The 18,238-nt window shown below is 44.5% G+C and overlaps 1 protein-coding gene across 1 annotated transcript in view; it reads left to right on the forward strand.

Annotated features, from left to right (window-relative positions):
- Positions 1-233: 233 nt before the first annotated feature.
- The window catches only part of LOC114900466 (basic proline-rich protein-like), a 129,481-nt gene continuing 111,476 nt past the window's right edge, over positions 234-18,238 (forward strand). The window contains exons 1-5 of the mRNA XM_029231616.1: positions 234-292; positions 7,901-7,954; positions 8,076-8,202; positions 8,294-8,420; positions 9,004-9,518. Coding sequence (XP_029087449.1) covers positions 234-292; positions 7,901-7,954; positions 8,076-8,202; positions 8,294-8,420; positions 9,004-9,518 — 882 coding nt within the window. The remainder of the gene's footprint in view (positions 293-7,900; positions 7,955-8,075; positions 8,203-8,293; positions 8,421-9,003; positions 9,519-18,238) is intronic.

Genomic DNA, 18,238 nt, shown 5'->3' on the forward strand with positions numbered 1-18,238 from the left:
GCCGGAAGCCTGGGCCTCGGACTTCCATTGGCTCTGGGCTTCCTTGCTTCTTTGGTCACTTTGCTCCCCTTCCGCCACACCCCTCCTCCATCCTTTGTCCTCCCCTCCCGGGCTGGATTTTCACAATGAATGTGGACTCTCACTTCAGTTCCTACAGCCCTGGCTCATCAAATACAGAAGTAAGGGCTGCAGAGACACCTTTGCTCAGGACATTTGTGTGATCCATGCCACCCATGGGCAGCAGGAGTTCCAAGAAGGGAGGGGGCCATCTCCTGGACAGCAGCGGGAAAAGGTGAGTGGCTTTCCTGGTCTTTTCACTTGGTGCCCCAGGAGAGAACCCTGTAGCCATCCTGACTTTCCCACTCACTCCAGAGTTTTCTGGGGCTCCTGATCTGTCACCTCCCTTACTATTCTGAACTAAGCACGGACAATTCCTCTTTCCTTTTATTTAAACCAATACAGTGCTGGGATTTTGCATAAGGCACTTTGCTGTAAATCGAAGGAAAACCCAGACACTTGGAATATGGTTCTCTAAGCTTGGTGGACTTCGTTAGCCAAAATCCCTGGTCCTTCTCCTGTCCTTATTTAACTCGCTTCCTAGACCAGCCACAGGGAGCTCTAACCTGCTAGGCACATTAAGCTTTAGTAGGTACAGCCAGTTTCCAAGGTGGCTATCCCATTTTGCACCCCCATCGGCAGTTTAGGAGAGTTCTGTTGCTCAAGATACCAGCCGTCTTTGTTGTTGCCAGTCTTTTTAATTTCAGTCATTTTGGTGGATGTGTATTAGTATCAAATTGTGGTTTTAATTTGCATTTCCCTGAAGAATAATAATGTTGAGCATTTTTCTTTGTATTTCTTGGCCATTCAGTTATTCTCTTTTGTAAAAGGCACTTCAAGTCTTCCACACATTTTTAGCTGGATACAAGCCCTTTGTCAGATATATCTACTGTAAAAATCTTCTGCCAGTCTGTCGCTCGCCTCTGCACCCTCTTCATGCTCATATGGCCCAGTGAAATCTTCTTGTAACATAAAACCACAGAGTCAGGAGGACTGAATCCACAGTATGGCCAGCTGCTTTTACTTGACTGCATTTCCAAATCACTTTTCAGAAAGTCAATAATATTTATAATTCAGCACCACAGAAGGTGCCCTTGTGCCCCTTCTCAATCAATACCCCCTACAAAAGTAAATTCTATCCTGACTTCCAGTGCTAGGGCTGTGTTTTGCCTGTCCTTCGTGTACATGGAATCACACGATGTGTACTCTTTTGTGTCTGGCTTCCTTTGCTCTACATTATATCCGTGAGATTCATCCACTTTGTGTACTGCAAGAGTTTGTTCTTTTTCATCGCTATATGATATTCCACTGTATAAACAGACTGCAATTTGGGTTGTTTCCATGTTGGTGCTATAATGAATGAAGTTGATATATATTTATATAACTTTATATAATATTTATATTTATAAACATGTAAAGTATATAAAGCTATATTCTTGTACATCACTTGATAGGCAAATGCAATCTTGGGCCTCTACCTAGGAATAGAGTTGCTGGGCCTTAGGTTATGAATAGATGCTTTGTTTCAGTAGCTATTGCCACTTTTCCAAAGTGGTTGTACCACTTTATACCAATTCCTACCCACAATGTAAGAATTTCAGTTGCTCCACATCCTCTCCAATGCTTAATATTGTCAATGTTTTGTTTTTATTTTTAAATTTTGGCCTGTCTGTTATGTGTGTATTTCAGGGAAATTTTAATTGGCGTTTTCCTGATGACTAATAACATCGAGCACCTTATCATATGCTTGTTGGCCATTTGGATATCCTATTTTGTGAAGTAGCTGTTGAGTCTTTTGTTCATTCATAAACTTTGGATTGTACTTTTCTTATTGATTTGTAAGAATTCTTTACATATTCTCGGATACGAATTCTTTGTCACATAGACATGTTGTGAATATTTTTCTCACAGTCTGTGGTCCGCCTTTTCGTTCTCTTAATGATGATGTCTTTTGATGAATGGAAGTTCTTAATTTGAGTGAAGTTCATAATATCAGCCTGTTTCTTCACCTTCAGGAAGACCCTCTGCTTTGGGTTCTCTCTCTCTGCCCTCGGTTCCCAGGCTACAGGCTGTTCTGTCCTAACCTGCAGATCCCTTCTGCTCCACTGGCTTGCTAGAGATTCCCTGGGGGGAGGCTATAGCATTTCTGACTTGTGCCTGGACTTACTTCCTCTGTGGTCACAGGTTTTGGAGGCTGGAACTGGGAGACTCTCTGCCTGCCATCAGCAGTCAGTAATCCTTCCCTAGGTCCCTCTGCACTTCACATTCCAGTCTGAGCCCCACCCCAGGCTCACGCACCAAACAGAGGTGACCCACTCACCTTATCAAGTCCTTCCTGGCTCTGGTTATGCCTCCCCCTCCCCACCCCACTTTGACAGGTGATCTTTGACACTCCCTTCAGCGTCCTCTTGGCAAGGGAACACTTCTCAAGATCTCCACTCTACTGGTTACAATATAAAGTTACTTTTCACCTCAGACCAAGTCTAATATCACAGGCTCAACGTTTAACTTCCAAATTTGGACTCAGTATAATCCAATCAAAATAGATTCAAATGGCTATGACCACTGCTTATGTCTAAAGTACTACTAGAACCGCTCTTCCTCCTAAGGGGTCCTTCACTTGGAAGTCAAGTGATTTGGAAATGTAATCAGATAAAAGCAGAAGTTCATAAACTTGGGTGTGAAAAAATTACATCTTCATTTCTACAAACCTCTACTTGAAAATTAGCATTCCTTTTCATTATGAACATAGACAGCATTGGCTGTCCCTGTGACTTTGTCACCAACAGAAATCACAGATACCTTTGAATCACATTATAGTTGTTGACGATAGTTTGAATTATCACTCACACTTATCCCTATTTCAATATTACGTAAGTTATTAGACCCACCAGTAGATTTTACATTTAATGGGTTAATATGGAAGCAAATATAATACTGTCTCACAAATTTGTTCCTTAAAATTATTCTGATAACTTTAGTTCAATATCATTTGTGCATTTAAGAGCATTTTTCTGAGGAGTCTATAGGTTTTACAAAACTGCCCAAAAGGTCCCAGGCACAAAAAAGATTTAAATACTCCCAGTTGATAAGAGACACTCTTAAATCCACAGCAACTTTAAAGTCATGCAGTGACCTACACTGATGAATCCGCAGCTGTGCTTCTGGGTCAGGTGGTGCTGAAAGTCTGCTCCTTCTTTGTTAACATGTTTCTTTGGCATGGGGGTAGGAATGGGAGGATCTCAAGGGGCCCAGGCATGTGGCTCCAGTTTTCTCTGGATTCTGGCATTCCAGGGATTCTTAGAGAACAGGGCATCTCTTCTGCAGGTCAGAGGAAATGGGTAGCTCTCCGGCTAAATAGATTTCATGCTTGACTTCAGGGGAATAGCCCAAATGATGATCTGTTTGGGAGAGTAAATGAGAGGTAAGCGGGCATGCTGGTTTTATTTGGTTTAACTTTGGCTGGTTTAGTTGCTCCCCTAAGCATTTCAAAGGAAGAATATAGGTTGTCAGACCTCTTTTCCCAGCATTGCTACCTCTCCCATCCCTCAATTCAAATTCTGGCCAGATCCTGCTTCTCAGGAGACACTGACCTTGGATTAGCTTGAAGAGAAGGCCTTAACAGGATCTCTTCTCTCTCCAGGCCAATGGAAACATGACTGTCTCTTCCCTCACAACTCCGAATACTGAGTCTTGATTTCACTCACTCCTCCCACCCCCATTTCTCCTAATCGCTATCCTTACTTGCATTTCTTGGACCAAAACACTCATGATGAAGAGTTGTATTCCTTTCTTAGAAGCAATGCTTCTGTGTTCTCATCTGATGTTAAATAAAACATAAAACGGAAGAGGTTTGGTAACATCACGTATGAGACCAACCCCTTCGCTCATGCCGTGAAGAACCAGTGAGGTCCTAGATCCTAAAAACTGGGGACGTATGTATGCTTCATGTTGCTATCTAAATATCCTTAAGCAGCGCATTCCTCTTTGATCCTCCGACCCCCGTCCTTCACCCTCCACCTACCCAATGCATCCTAACCTTCCATTTCATCATACAAGCCACTGGAACAGGGAGTTAAGATGGTTGTGAGTCAGGTGGAACACTTTTGTCTTCTGTAAAGAATCGTGTTGACATGGCTACAGCCACCTCCTCCTCCCCATTAAAGTCACTTACTTTGAATGTCTGAATGCGTTATTTTCAAAGAAAAGATACTGTAGCAGTTTGTGTGCATGGCATTCCTCCAAGGTGCTGCAAGTTCTCTATAAAAAGCTAAGCTGTCGTTTGTTGTCATCAGGACCACTAGCCAAATTGTTGAAGTTGCTGGAGGTTTATTAGTTCTGTTCTGCAATAGTCCCTCTTACTATGGAGACAAATGGGGGAACTCTGCCTTCGTGCTGGCTTTGTATTATTGTTCTTAGATGTGTAACACAAATGAGTGGTTTTGAGCTGTCTCCAGCCTGTAGTGACGGGTGTCAGTTTCTTGGACACTACTTGGAAATCTGTGACTGAGCAGAGTGGTAATGATCCAAAGGCAAGCCGCCATAGTACGAGCTCTGGACCCTGTCACAACCGGAACTAAGCGGCTCTAGTTCTGACTTTTCCACTTTTTCAATATGTGACCTTGGATAGGTCCTTTAATGTTTTTGGTGCCCAATGTACTCATCTGTAAAAGGAGAGAGGAGGTCTGGGTAAGTCCCTTCCAGCCCCCTCATTTTATTATCCTAATAAATGCATCACCAAAAAGTCCCAAAAACATCCCCATTATAGCAATCAAGAAAAATAACTGTGATTCTGTTTTATATGGTGTTAAAGATTCCTTTTTGACTTTCAAGACTCTTGATGACTCAGTATGTGTACCCCTGAAACTCTACTAGATCCCTGTAAACTATTTTTAAAAATTGATTTGGGGCCAGTATTGAAATCCTGGGTCTTATTATCTGAGTCTCAGATACTGAGTTATAAGAAGGTCTATTCAAAATGGTATGTTTTTCTTGCAGCAATTGTTAACGTGGTCAGATTTTATGATGTTTTAACATTCACTGCCATCCATTGTCTAAACACTCTTCTATAACCCAGTGAGTGTGTGAGGTAATAAGTAGAATGGAATTCATTCTGGGTTTGATTTCATCTGCTGATTCTAGTGGAAGGCCTCTCTTGTATTTGTTCCTTCTTTCTCTGCATGGCTAAGGCAAAGTGACTTGGAAAAGCTCAGACTCTGCTCATGATCTTAATCTCTGTGATTCTGGGGAAGGAAGAAATGTTGCTCTCTCTTCATCCCCCAGTTTAACAACTGTAAAGTGTGGTGACATTTCACATGAAGAGAAATCTATTCACTGGCACTATATTTTTTGACTGATTAAATATTCACCATGTTGTTTCCTTACTTTTCAAATATGGAATTTCCCCACCTGTGCAATCATGTTTTTATGTTACATTACATTTACTTGTTTTATTTTACAATGTTTCAAGAAGGAATAAAGGGGAAAGAGGGCCTCAGAGGACACAACCATATTTCACAGCCCAGTTGCATCTCAGGCAAAAGGCAGCCCTGTCCAAGCTGCTGCTGAATGCTACCTTTAGCCTATTTAGACTATGGGATGCCACAAATGGATTCTTAGAAGGCTGTCCTTTTAGTCAAGTCATTCCCCCCATTGAACAAGGCTCTCTCTTTCTTACCTTCCCACTTCTGGCTCCTCCACCACCACTCCCTCCTAAGTACACACGAACACTTGTACTTGGACTACATTTTCCAAAACATATACTGAGAGTTTCACTTACGGATTGCTTTGCTACACTCCAAATGGCCCAGCATTTTTGTCGATGAAAGAGCGTAAATCATGCCTTACGTGGGATACAGTAGGATGTGATGTTTAGAGAAAGGAAAATATGCTTCCTTATAGAAGCACCAGGCACTAAACCATCTGGCTAGGAGAGAAAAATTTCAGTCACTCATCCTGATGTTTTGTCTACACAGCACCAAACATCTGGAACCTCGGTGACAGACTAAATTTTTCATTTTACATCCAGATGTTTTTGCATTATGCTGAAACAACCTAAAAAAGTCAGCTATATCTTTAAGAATTCAAAGAGTAAAAGCATAAAAGTTGTACTAATTTCATTTAAGTTTTAAGATAGAAAAGATGAATGAAATAGAAGCAAACTTTTGGCTGGTTTTTTACACAATATGCTAGTGTAAGAAAAAAGCCACACATTTTCCAACTAAGAGATTAAGAGAATTATGAAGAAGTATTCCCAGAAATACTCTCACTAAAAATGCAATGATCTGGGCTATAGTTCCAAAGTTGAAATGCTCCAGTTCTGCAAATTGGGGTAAGACTTGTACAGTTAAAAGATAAGAAATCATTCTCCAAAATAGTTGCTTAACAGCTTAAGAAGTGAGTTGCCTTCCAAGTGGCTCTCTGTGAATACATTTATTCCATGCACATAAAGGAGAAGGTGGGACCACCAATGGGTTATTAAGGTTCTAACAGGATTTGCAAGGAGACTCATCGGACCTTTTAAAGATGCATTTTCGAGAAATGCTTTTAATGATTCAAAATGAAAAATCAGATTGCATCCACTGGAGCCACCTTGAACATCTGTCACAAGAACACAAGCAGAAAGGAATGTTTAAACATTCTGCAGCACAACCATTTGAGAAAAAAAAATTGGGGGGTTGTTTGGAGAATTGCATTTGTCTTGTCCTCTCTCGTATTAAATGGAGTTGGGTCTAATGCTTGTTAGAAGACATGTTCAGAACAGAATTCTTGTATTAGAAGACACAGAATTTAATATGACTCTCAACTGCCAACGGGCTTTGTGGGCATTTCTATGCCATGAAAATTCCAATATATTTTTCATTATCTCCGCAAGGCCTAGAGAGCGTGTGCATAACACACAGCTGTGTTACTGAACTGAACTGGCCTGGTGCATGATTTTTGCTGACTCAGCACATGGCTTCTCTTTTCCAGATTACTAAAACAACTTTCCTCTGGGGTACAGGCTTCACAGACAGCAAAGGGGAATAGAAATACAGAGGGGCCTTATTTTCACCCTTAATTATACCAAGTCCAGAGGCAAATGCAAAATCAGACTGAGCTCTCCTAGGTTTATGGAATGAAAACTGCCTCTCTCCGGCCCCTACGCTTGTGGGACTCGCCTTAGGGTGGAACACATCTTGTTTTTCACCAACGAACTTGCCCCACGCCTCTTCCCCTTAGGGTGTGGACTCTGAGGCAGGCATCCTGTGCCTTTTTAAAGCTTGTTTACAGTATTTTAAATGCAGCAGGTCAATCTCTTTTTGTGGACTTGCACCAGCAGATATTTCTTAAGAGTCGCGCGTTGAGGAAGCTGCAAATCTCAGACGCTGCCTGCACACCTGTAGGGCCTGGAGTGACGTGGGGCCGCAGCACTTGTCCACCCACTCTGCCTGATTCAGCGCTGGAGCCTTCAGATTTCGGGTTGTGCGTGCACGCGGACCACAACATACATGCTAAAGTGCAATGGCCACTTCCTATACACATCGAACGATCTCGAAGTTCAGGCCTGTTTCCTGACACACTCAGCTATCTGGTGCGGTGGGAATCGCTGAGTTACAAGTTGCCTCTCAGAACGGGGTCAAGAAGAATACTGTGAACCTCGAGTCTCCCCAAAGCTCCCCCTCCCCCCCCCCGCCCCGCCTTTGGCCTCCCCCATGACCGGCTCGCTAATCAGTGCAAATGTCGTAGGCAGCCAGGCCCACAATCGGCATTCCAGAGAGCGAGGACCACCAGCCGAGCTTTAAATAAGTGCAGATGTGACAGGCAGGAGACCCAAGGAGGGCCGCCTCTCCACCCCGCACAGGCCGGTGCACACCGCCGCGGGCTTTGGCTGTGAGCGCTGCGGGCAGTGTGTCGGGTAGGAATGGGGTGCGCCGCAAGTAACCGCAGAGGGAATGGAGCCCCCGAGTTTGAGGGCACGGAATGGTGGGTGCCCCGTCGTCCGTAACTTCCTTGGCCTCGTCGCTTCTTCCCTAAAGTGGCTGGAGGATAACCCACCCTCGCGAAAGCCTCGGCCGCCAAGAGCCCAAATGCCCGGCCTTGCTCGGGAAACCCCGACCCTGGCTAGCCGGGTCTGCTGGGGAGGCCTCGCTCTTCCACGGCACGGTCGGAGCGAGCAGGATGCGCTCTGGGCCTGACCCGCTAGCGACACCGGAGAGCCGGGATCTTCTCCCCTGCTTACCCCCAAACCCCGCAGAATACACCGTCCTGTGGTCCCGACCCCAGCCTGGAAGCTCGGCGCCAGAGCCCGGAGCTGGGCGCCGAGACTAAAGAGCGATGTTGGCCACGTCCTGGCCGGCAGCCCGCAGTGTTAGATCCCGCGAGTGCGGGCGGAGCGGAGGGAGAGGTCAAGCCCGGGTCAAGTCCCCAAGCCGGGGTCAGGTTTGAGCGGCGCTTCCCTGGGGCGGGATGCGGCGTGGGAGCCCGAGGCGCGGGGCAGCCACGTTTCCGCAAACCGCCTGCTTCTAAAGGGCTTCGGGGAGAGAGGAGAGAAAAAACCCGGAGCCTTGATCATTCCGTACTTATTCACAACCATCCCCCCAACTCCCCTATGCCGGGGCGGCTCCACTAATGCCGTCCGGTCTCGGGGCTCCCAGGCCGCGCGGCCACCCTCGCCTAGCGTCTTGCCCTCCGACCCGGGCCCTGAGGGTTCGAGCAAACCCTCGTTAGCCTCTCCCTGCTTGTCTCCGCGGGCCCACTCCCGTGGCCCAGGGGGTGGCGGAATCGGGGCTGCAAACCACTTGGCGGCAGCCCACCTCCGCCGCCGGACGAGGCGCCCAGGCCGGGCCCCACACCGCCCCCCCGCCCCGAGTCCCCTGGCCCCGTGCCTGCCCGTCTCTCGGGCCCCAAGGTCGGCAGCCCCCGCACGCCGCCGCTAAGGCAGCGACTCCCCTCGGAAACCTGCAGGTCCGGAGGGGCGGCCGCTGCGCCGGGTGCAGGGCCTTCTCCACCGAGCTGCCCCGCTGCCTAGCCAGCCGCCCCGGGCCCTCCCGTCGGCCTCCGGCGAATCGGAGATATGTTTCGGCGCCTACACTCCGCCCAGCGCCTCTGGACATCCCTCGGCCGCGGGGCGTGCTCGGCGGGACTCCGCGCAGACGCCGCCCGCCGGAGCCCCGGGTCAGCGAGCGTTACCCGCGCCGGCCGCCGGCCCCGGGGCCCCGGGCGTTCCTCCCCTCCCGGCTGGGCGCAGCGCGAAGGGCTCCAGGCAGAAACCGCAGGCACCCGCCGACACCCAACTCTCTGCGCTCCGGCTGCGCTGCGCCGAGAGCCACGTGCGCCAAACGGGCGCCGCACCCGGCCTGGGGCGCCGCCCCCGGCGCCGGAAAGAGCCTCCGCGCCGCCACCACCAGCCTGCCGCGCCCTTGCCGCCGCCCGCCCGACCGCCCGCACCTGCACCCTCCTTTCCCGCTTGCCTTCCATCCGTGCGTAGAAATACCACGAATTTTTTTAAAAAAATTTTTTTTCAGAGATATGCACGAAAAAGACGAGGGGGATCCGACAATCCGAGGGTGAAGGCACAGAAATTCGAACTGGCCCAGAGGGACCTTGCTTGGCGCAGAGACTCATTTACCGAGCGAGGGAGGCGGCAGCAATGGGTGTGCGGAAAGGGGAGCTATTCTTAAAAGACAGCGTGATAAATAGCTGCAAATGATGTCGAAAAGGATCCAAACTTTAATTCCTTTCTCTGGACCTGCCCTAATTGAAATTCCGATTGTAAGCAAAAACAAAAACTTGAATTTATTGATGGAAGTCCTGTTAAAAGAGGCCAACAGGAGTACGAAACACACGGCGATTAAATCGCTAGGTGATGAGACTACTATACTATATTTTCCGGAGACTTTCTAAGGAATTTTTCTATTACTTTTTTAAGGTGCAGAATTTAGCTAAACAACTTTCCTTACAGCTAACAATCCCGGATAATACGGTTACTTTCCTGATGTAAAAATTCTTAGTAATGTGTCACCCAAAACAGCATTCACAGGTTTCGACTGTGTAACATAAACAGCAGAACGTAACCAGGCTGAAGAACTGTTAAGTCCCCTTATGTAAATGCCTAATTCCATCATTCAAAAATAGTTGGTTTGTATCGTAAATCTAAATCACAGGGCCAAGCTTAGCTGCCCTTTCATGAATAATATTTACACTTTACTGCAACGTCAAACACGACATACTGCAATGTCAGTGTTTTGTTCTTTAGAGGGAATAAATTGTCCTTCTCGGCCACCTCAGTTGCTCAGGAATGAGACGTGCTAAACATTCATATGAGGATATTTTGGAAGATGGTGCAGGTGTGGGCTGACTTAAATTACTTGCTTTCGTGTTTTTCTAAAAGGTCAAATGTAGGATCTGGTTTTAGGGAAGGCAGAGAGAATAAGATTTCCTGACATGAGTTAAAATGCCCATGTGCCCAGCCTCGGATGGAAGAGATAATACAAACCTGATAAAGCATTTAGCTGATGCATCCTGGAAAACGATGTGCCTATCAGCATGCATGTCATCAATCAAAAATTATTTAATATTTGCATTCAATTAACCAAATGACTCCACCAGTTTGAGAATTTTCACAAATGAGCAATTAGTAAAATGATCAGTAAAATCTTCCACATCCTGTCACTCATTTAGTGGTAAATTATTGAGCAGTATTTTAACTTGTAGGAATATTTAGTAGTTTGGGAATTTGTGGTTAAAAATGGAGTGCAAGAATTTCACAGTTAAACTTTCTAAACTAGTAGAAAATACTAACAGAATTACTAGAAGTTTTTTTTTTAATCATTTTAGAACAAAGACTAAATCGGAACAGCTCCAGCATCTGAAGACATAAATGAGTTGAGTATATGGTTTCTTGAACAATTTTCTGTATAAAATAGGCTAGTGGCCTTAAAAAAAGTCTCCGCTTAATTAAACATAAAATTGGCTATATTAAGATATGTTATTTTTGTCTTATGTAACTAGAATTCCTTGCATACCAACTAGAAACTAACAGCTATGTTGGCTATATTCCCTAAGTATCAGTAATTTAAATTCCCTGAATATAATTGACCTCATTAAGTTGAATCATAGGACATAAAAGCTACTGGGGAAACTCTTTATATACAATTATGCAGATCAGTAGTAGTTTTTAAGTCACTAATAACTAGACACAAATTTTCTGGGTTGAAGGAGAGGCTGTAAATCTATCTTGTATAATTTTCGAGCCATCTTTTAATATGAGATAAATTATAGCATATAAACATCCTTGGGATCTGTTTTATTATAAGGAAATAATTTTCTTTGCTGTCAGAGATGCCCATGAGGGCAAATTTTGATTATATATTTGAGAGCTGTCAAATTTGATGATTCAACGCATAACTTCAAACCATTTCTCAGAAAGGTTCTCAGACTATTAATAGTATTTTACTTCTGAGAAATGCATTTAAAAGTACAAAATTAGTGGCATTAATATTGAAGTTTTGTATCTGTACGTGGATACGAAAATATGTGCAAATAAAAACTAAGGTTCAGGTGAAGGAGGACATTAAAAATTACGCTTGGCAGAAAAATAATCTATTTTACCAACAATTCTTGCAGTATTTTCTCTCTCAAGGTCTGCCCTTTACAGTGATGAAACTGCTCAGGGATCTGTTCACCGACCTCACACAATTGCAGCTGTGTGTATGTGTTGTGTGTGTGTGCGTGTGTGCGTGCACATTTCAATCTCCATTCGCCCTTGCATGGCAAAGAAATAAGGGAAGAATGAAAATCTTGAGCTACTCTGACAGACAATAAGGACTTATAGTTTATTAATCAGAGAATTTAGCTTATCCTCTCCGCTATTCATCTGAAATTAATTAAGTGTGTAGAATTACAAGGTGGGTGTATCCGAGACAGCAGGCCCTGCTCGGACTAATCAAAAGGGCACATGTTGAATGAGCACAATTTAGTTAAGGTTAATCCAGTGAAGATGATACCTCCCTGGTCTTAATTACTCTAGGTGATAGACTGTGGAACGGCAAAGTAGGAAGGAAGGGAAATTTGGTCCTACTGAATACCAGGATTTTCTAATTTAATTGAGCTTGCTCTGTTTTCACAGAAGCAAACAGTTTGCATTCAGGCAGCAGGACCACACTCTCTGGATTCTTGTTTAAGTTGGGTAAAAGAAAAAATAATTGTATGTGTATTTTTAGGGAAAACAAAGATGAACGTTTCAAAGTTGTTGGTGATAATGTGCCTTTCATTACCATCAAGTCAATTCAGAATCTTTTCAGTAGATTCTTTGTGATTTCTGCTGGGGATTGTTTACTCTTTTGAACTTTCTTCTGAATACGGATGCTGGTCAATGTGCTGAAATAGAGACATTTCTGTACCTACAAGACTGCATTAATGAAATGAATGTATGTTATTAAAAACAATACAGTTTAAAATATTAATAAGTGCGCAGCAAACCATCATGGATGAATTGTACAAACATAATGTTGAGCAAAAATGCAGATGCAGGAATACCTCCAAGAATCCATTTATATAAAGATCAAAAACAGACAACACAAATCTGTAGTGTGACAAGTCAGGATAGTGATTTCTGTTTGCAACGGGAACATAAGACAAGAGGCGCTTCTGGGGAATGCTGATAACGTTCTGTTTCTTATGCTGGGTGCTAGTTACACAGGTGTGTCCACTTGATGAAAATTCATCAAGATTAGGAATTTGTGATTTTAAGATTTGTGCATTTTTCTGGACATACGTTTTATTTCAATAGAACATTTACTTCACAAAATGAAAATGAATGAGAGAAAAAATACTTAGAAGTAAGGGAATGGGATTGTGAGACAATACATTTTTAAAAGACAGAGGGGTGAGGGCTGTAGATATAATTCTGGAAGAGAGAAAATGCATTAAAATATCTAGCAAAATATTAGTAGTAAGATTTTAACGTGTTCGCTTTGCCATCTTAATATGTGCACACCCACACAAACACATCATGCCTCAGGATCCAGACTTCACCCAAATCAGGATCTTCCTTGTTTCTTTTGCATATGTTCACGTAAAAGCCTGATTAAGGTGTTTAAGAATCTTATTTTTTGTCACTGTTCAAGATGCAGCCCTCCTCCTCCCCCCAAAAAAGCTCCTTTTCTCCTTGCGCATGCATTAAAAAAGTCATCAGATGACTTTCTCGTTGTCAGTTTTGTGATATATTTTCTGCTCGAGACGGGGTATCTGTTTCTGATTTATTAGCATTTGATCCCCTAGTTTCCTGCCATTGATCAAGCCTAATACTTAGCTCAGCTGATGAGTTTTATATGAAAACTGATATTTCAGGAAGACGGAAGTTTGAACCCTGTATTTTCCCCGCCATCTCTTTCAGAGTTTGACATACATGAGAGACACCTAAGCAAAGCCTGGAACCATATTTATTTTTCATTACATCTCCTTGGTATAAAACTTTTTGGAAATAAAACACGTATTTATCAAGAGAAGAGATGTTTGTCCAGTGTCATCCACATCCTGTCGATTGTATATACATTTACACCCTTTCGCCAAAACATGCCTTCACCCCACTGCTGACCGGCTGGCCGCCATTCAATCTCCAGTGAAGTCACGGTGAATAACGTCAACCCCTTGGAAACATCTGTATTTGATCAGTCTGCACAAAACGGGGGCCTTCCTAATGCTGGACTTCCCTGAAGTCCGATACGACAATAGTTGATTCACCACTGCTGCCCAAGCCTCCCTCAGGAAACCTTTTTATTCTCTCTGAGACTATACAATGCCCAGACTAAACCCTACTCACATGAACCCAGGGGCATTTACAGTTCCTCGCCTTCCAAGCTGGCGTCATGCTGAGGGAGACTTTCCCTTCTCCAGCTGGGAGGATGTTCTAGTTGTTGCTAAAGGTAGGACGATGTGTGACCCCTTCTCCATTTCAGTCCTGGGAGAGAGTAACAAATGGAATCAGATCAGAAAGTCATCGACATGTTGACAGTCTGTCAACTATTCTAGACCCTGATAGGGTCGGCTCCGTGCTCCCAGGTGCACAGTGGTGGAGGGTTAGCATTAACCTGTGTGTGTGTGTCTGTGTGTGTGTTTCTTTTCTCTTTTTTCTCCCCGACCATATTTTCAGCATTGTAATGCCAACATGTTATTCCAACAAAAAAAATCTAAAGGACAACTGTAGAGCCTCTTTTTCCTTAAAGCAAAAAACAACTTTTGCAATAGTCTGATAGCCCCAAGATGATATTTTGATAGCCTGAATATTCATTTTGTTCACCTCACTAGAATGACAATTTAAATGCAAAAGAAAAATTGACAAACAGTCTAGTGTAAACTTCTAAACATCAACCTGAAGCAGCATGAAGGGAATTTCATTAAAACTGGGGGCAGCATTAAAATTCATTCTACTGATAGAGAATTTAGAAAACCCCCAGTCAAGTGTTTACAAAGTTTATTCACCACATTTAAAAAATATACAGGTCTGACTGTCATTCATGTACAAAGAGGGAAGAGCAGGAAACTGACAAGACTAATTAATCAGTTATGTTTTCACTGACGGGCTTCTGAACATAACAGGTACCGAGCAGGGGGCAAGAGACCCACTAGACAGTCCCCTTCTTTGTGAGCCGTCGGTCCAGTTGAGGGGACAAGATAAAAACACATGAAAATGTAAATAACAGAAACAAGCAGGAAGTCTCAGGTAGCCAGTAAGTGGTACAGTCACTAAAGGGCAGATTATCCATCCTTTGCCGATGTTAAGCACATCAAAACTGTTCTTGGTTTAGGGCTGATGCCTGTCTGTGGTCCCATCTCAGATCTCCATGCTGTTGCTTCCCTGGCCATCCATCCTCAGCTGGGCTGGGGTCAGACAGACCTGAGTTATCATCCCAGCACTTTGGGGACCTAGGGCAAGTTCCTGAACTGCTCTGGGCCTTACTTCCTCACGTGTAAATAATAGTACTACCTCATTGTTCAGTGAGACAATGTGCTTAAAGCAATGCCTGGGACATTACACCATCCTGAGCACAGTCAGCTCTGACTGACATTCATAGTCCTGCCGTTCCCCAACCCTCCTACATCAGCCGGTTGTGTTCTGCTTAATATCGACCGATTCCATTTGGAGAAAAAGGAATTGTTTTGAAATACTTCAGTAAGCTGCTTATTTTTCATGCTTACTGCTTTCAAGTCTACTGGCTCTCCCAAACGCAACCCGACTTAAGAGGGATGGAAATGTAGGGTGATTCACATCACCGTGTTTTCCCCTAGGTGCAAAGTAACACACTGTACAAATAAAGGAATAGCTTTTTCCACCACAGAATGGTTAACTTTTTAAAGGTCTTGGCAATGGGTGTACAAACACTTCTTGGCACCAAGGCCACCATTTGGTCCCAAATGTCAATATTCTGGAAAAACCCGACCTTCCTGCATAGTTTGAATGGGCTTTATGCAAATAACTCAAATACTTTTTCTCACCTCAGTCTAGTCCCACGTGTTGGCAGTTTTCTTACTCTGCTTCTGAATCTCCTGATGGCCAAAGGACCCCTCCACCTTCATTCTCCAGCGACCTCCCTTCTCAAGCAGGGTCTCCATCTAGGGCTCCTCCTCTTCCACATCTTCTGGGTCTGCCTCTGGCTCTTCAAGACACTGTGCATCTCCTACACTACCTCCGGATAAACCTAATTTGCTCTTGCCAGTTCTCAGTGGTCCTGGTTTGGTTCCATTTTAACTCAGATGTTTGGTAAATGTGGGTTACCAAAACCATGGAGCTGCCGTATTGGTGCTCTGTGTTCCACTAACTAACTGCAAAACCTTGGGCAAGTCACTTTCCCTGAGCTCCAGGTTCCTATTCTGGGATCCACCTCTGAGGTCTAGTCCTCTCTAACCACCTGTGATACTTGGATTCTAAGTGGCAAAATGTATGTGACACACAACAGGAGCCGTGGGCCTTCATGGGAGGGTGTGACCAGGGCAAGCTGGAGTCAGGACAGTCCTGCAATGGAGCTGATGGGCCAGGTGGGATGTCGAAGGATCGTTGGATTCGACTGGAAGAGAAAGGGCAGTCTAGAGAATGGGAAAAACATGAGAAAAGACCTGGCAGCAGGAATTAGGTAGCCCCAATTGAAGTAGAATGCAAAATAAAAATACTCAAGAGAAAACCCATAATAGTGGCAATCACCCACAGGAGGGATAAGCACATTTACTAATGGGGACCCCTGGACATGTCTCTCCTGGCAGCTCTGCCGTCTGTTACCTAAAGTTTTTCTACTTGACAATTGTTTATGAAATTTCCTTTGGGGATATAAATTCAAATCCAGACACACATTAGCAAAGGTGTGTCTAGTCTCCTTATCTGCTCTGTGCCCAGAGGCTGGAGGGGAAGGGTGCCGTCTACCAGACCCAGAGGTTTATGAGCACAGTAGCTCTGCCACCTTTCTCTCTTCTTGCCCAGCCCCTGCCCTCGTGCTTCAGTTTTCTCTTACCGTGAAACCAGCCTCTCTAAAACATGATGGCTTAAGACAGCAATGTATTATTTCTCAGGACTCTGTGGCTTAGCTGGATTCAGCCAGGCAATTCTGCTTCATATAATATCAACTGGGGTCACTCATGTAGCTGCATTCAGCTGCTGGATGGGCCATGCTGGCAGGTCAAGGAAGTCTTCATGCATATGTCTGGTGCCTCGATGCTTTTCTCCATGTGGCCCTTCCTCCCAGCAGGGTAGTTTTAGGATGGCCAAACTTCTCACATGGCCCCTGGCTTCCAAGAGGGAGGAAGCAGAAGCTGCCTTAAGAAAGTCTCATTTGGAAGTTCCAGAATACCATCTCCACGGCATGCTACTGTTCAAAGTAAGTCTTGAAGCCAGCCCAGATGAAATAAACCTCTTAATGGGAGGCAGCGCATGTGCAGAGGAGGGCTTGGCGGTAGTCATCTTTGAGGACAACCTGTTTTGGCTCCTTCCCACCACATGGTTGTGCAGGCAAGCGGCTAGAGGGGTTAAAAACAACAACAGCAGCCAGCAAATAGACCTCAGAGCCAACACCAATCCCCACACCAGGTGTTAGAAGTTCCCACCTGTGAGCCACTGCAATAAAGGCTGGCAGCTCTGCCTTTGACCCTTCATCACACACCTTTGTTTACTGCACCGTTTCTCAAGTGTGAGTCTTTTTTTTCCCCTCTAATTAGACCAAGAGCTCCCAGGGGTAGGGACCACCTGATCTTCTCTCATAGGCTGAGTCAGGCTAAGAGGTTCTGAAGGAAGTTGTTTGTGTAAATTGCCATGCATTCGTATTTCTGGAACACTCGCTAGAGGTCTGGAGTTACAGAAGTGAACAAAGTCCTCACACTCATGTAGCTTACGTCATTATTGAAAAATCATAGCAATGACAGCAATCGTAACTGCTGTGGATTGAACACCTGTTCTCCCACTGCCAGATACGATACGTGTTGCTTTACATATATGTGTCCTTCATCCGCCCAACAATTCTATGAAGAGAAGTTCTTGTTGTCCCCTTTTACAGAAGAAGAAACCAGGGCATTAAAGAGATTATGTAGTAGTCCCCAGGCCAGAGTGTATCAGTGACGGAGCCAGGATCCAAAGCTGAGACTTTGTGGCTCTAAAGTGGGGCCATTCCCTCTGTTCTGTCGCTAGCTAGCCATGCAGGATGTTGATTCCCAGTGCACAGTTTTCAGTTATCCCAAGAACATCATGACATTACCAAAACAGAAATACTAGACAGACAAGCGTGCGCAAGCATGTGTGTACCTGTGTAAGAGAAGGCAGTTGAGCTGGGAAACCTATCAACTCTGATGTTGTAAAGCAGTGGTTCTCGATGTGGTCTATCAGCCGAAACTATTTTCACAGTAATACAAAGATATTATTTGCTTTTTTTCATTCTCATTCTCTTACAATTGTACACTGGAGTTTGTCACAGCCTGTATGACATGTGATGTCACAGCAGACTGGATACAGACGTATGTGTGAGAATCAAACTGATTTTTAAAAAGATTTTCAAAACTGGAACACAATGCTGGGCTTCTCATTAGGTTCCTGGTTGTTGTTTCTGAATCCCTGAGTATTTTTCATAAAAGTATTATTTATGTGAACATATAGTGGGTTTATTTTTTTTCTTAGTACTGAGGGAAAGAGAGTTAAGTTATAAACCTCTGGCTCAGTAGGAGA

Source organism: Monodon monoceros, unplaced genomic scaffold (genome assembly GCF_005190385.1).
Source record: "Monodon monoceros isolate NGI ecotype Baffin Bay Population unplaced genomic scaffold, NGI_Narwhal_1 Super_Scaffold_19, whole genome shotgun sequence".
In the NCBI taxonomy this organism is placed as follows: Eukaryota; Metazoa; Chordata; class Mammalia; order Artiodactyla; family Monodontidae; genus Monodon; species Monodon monoceros.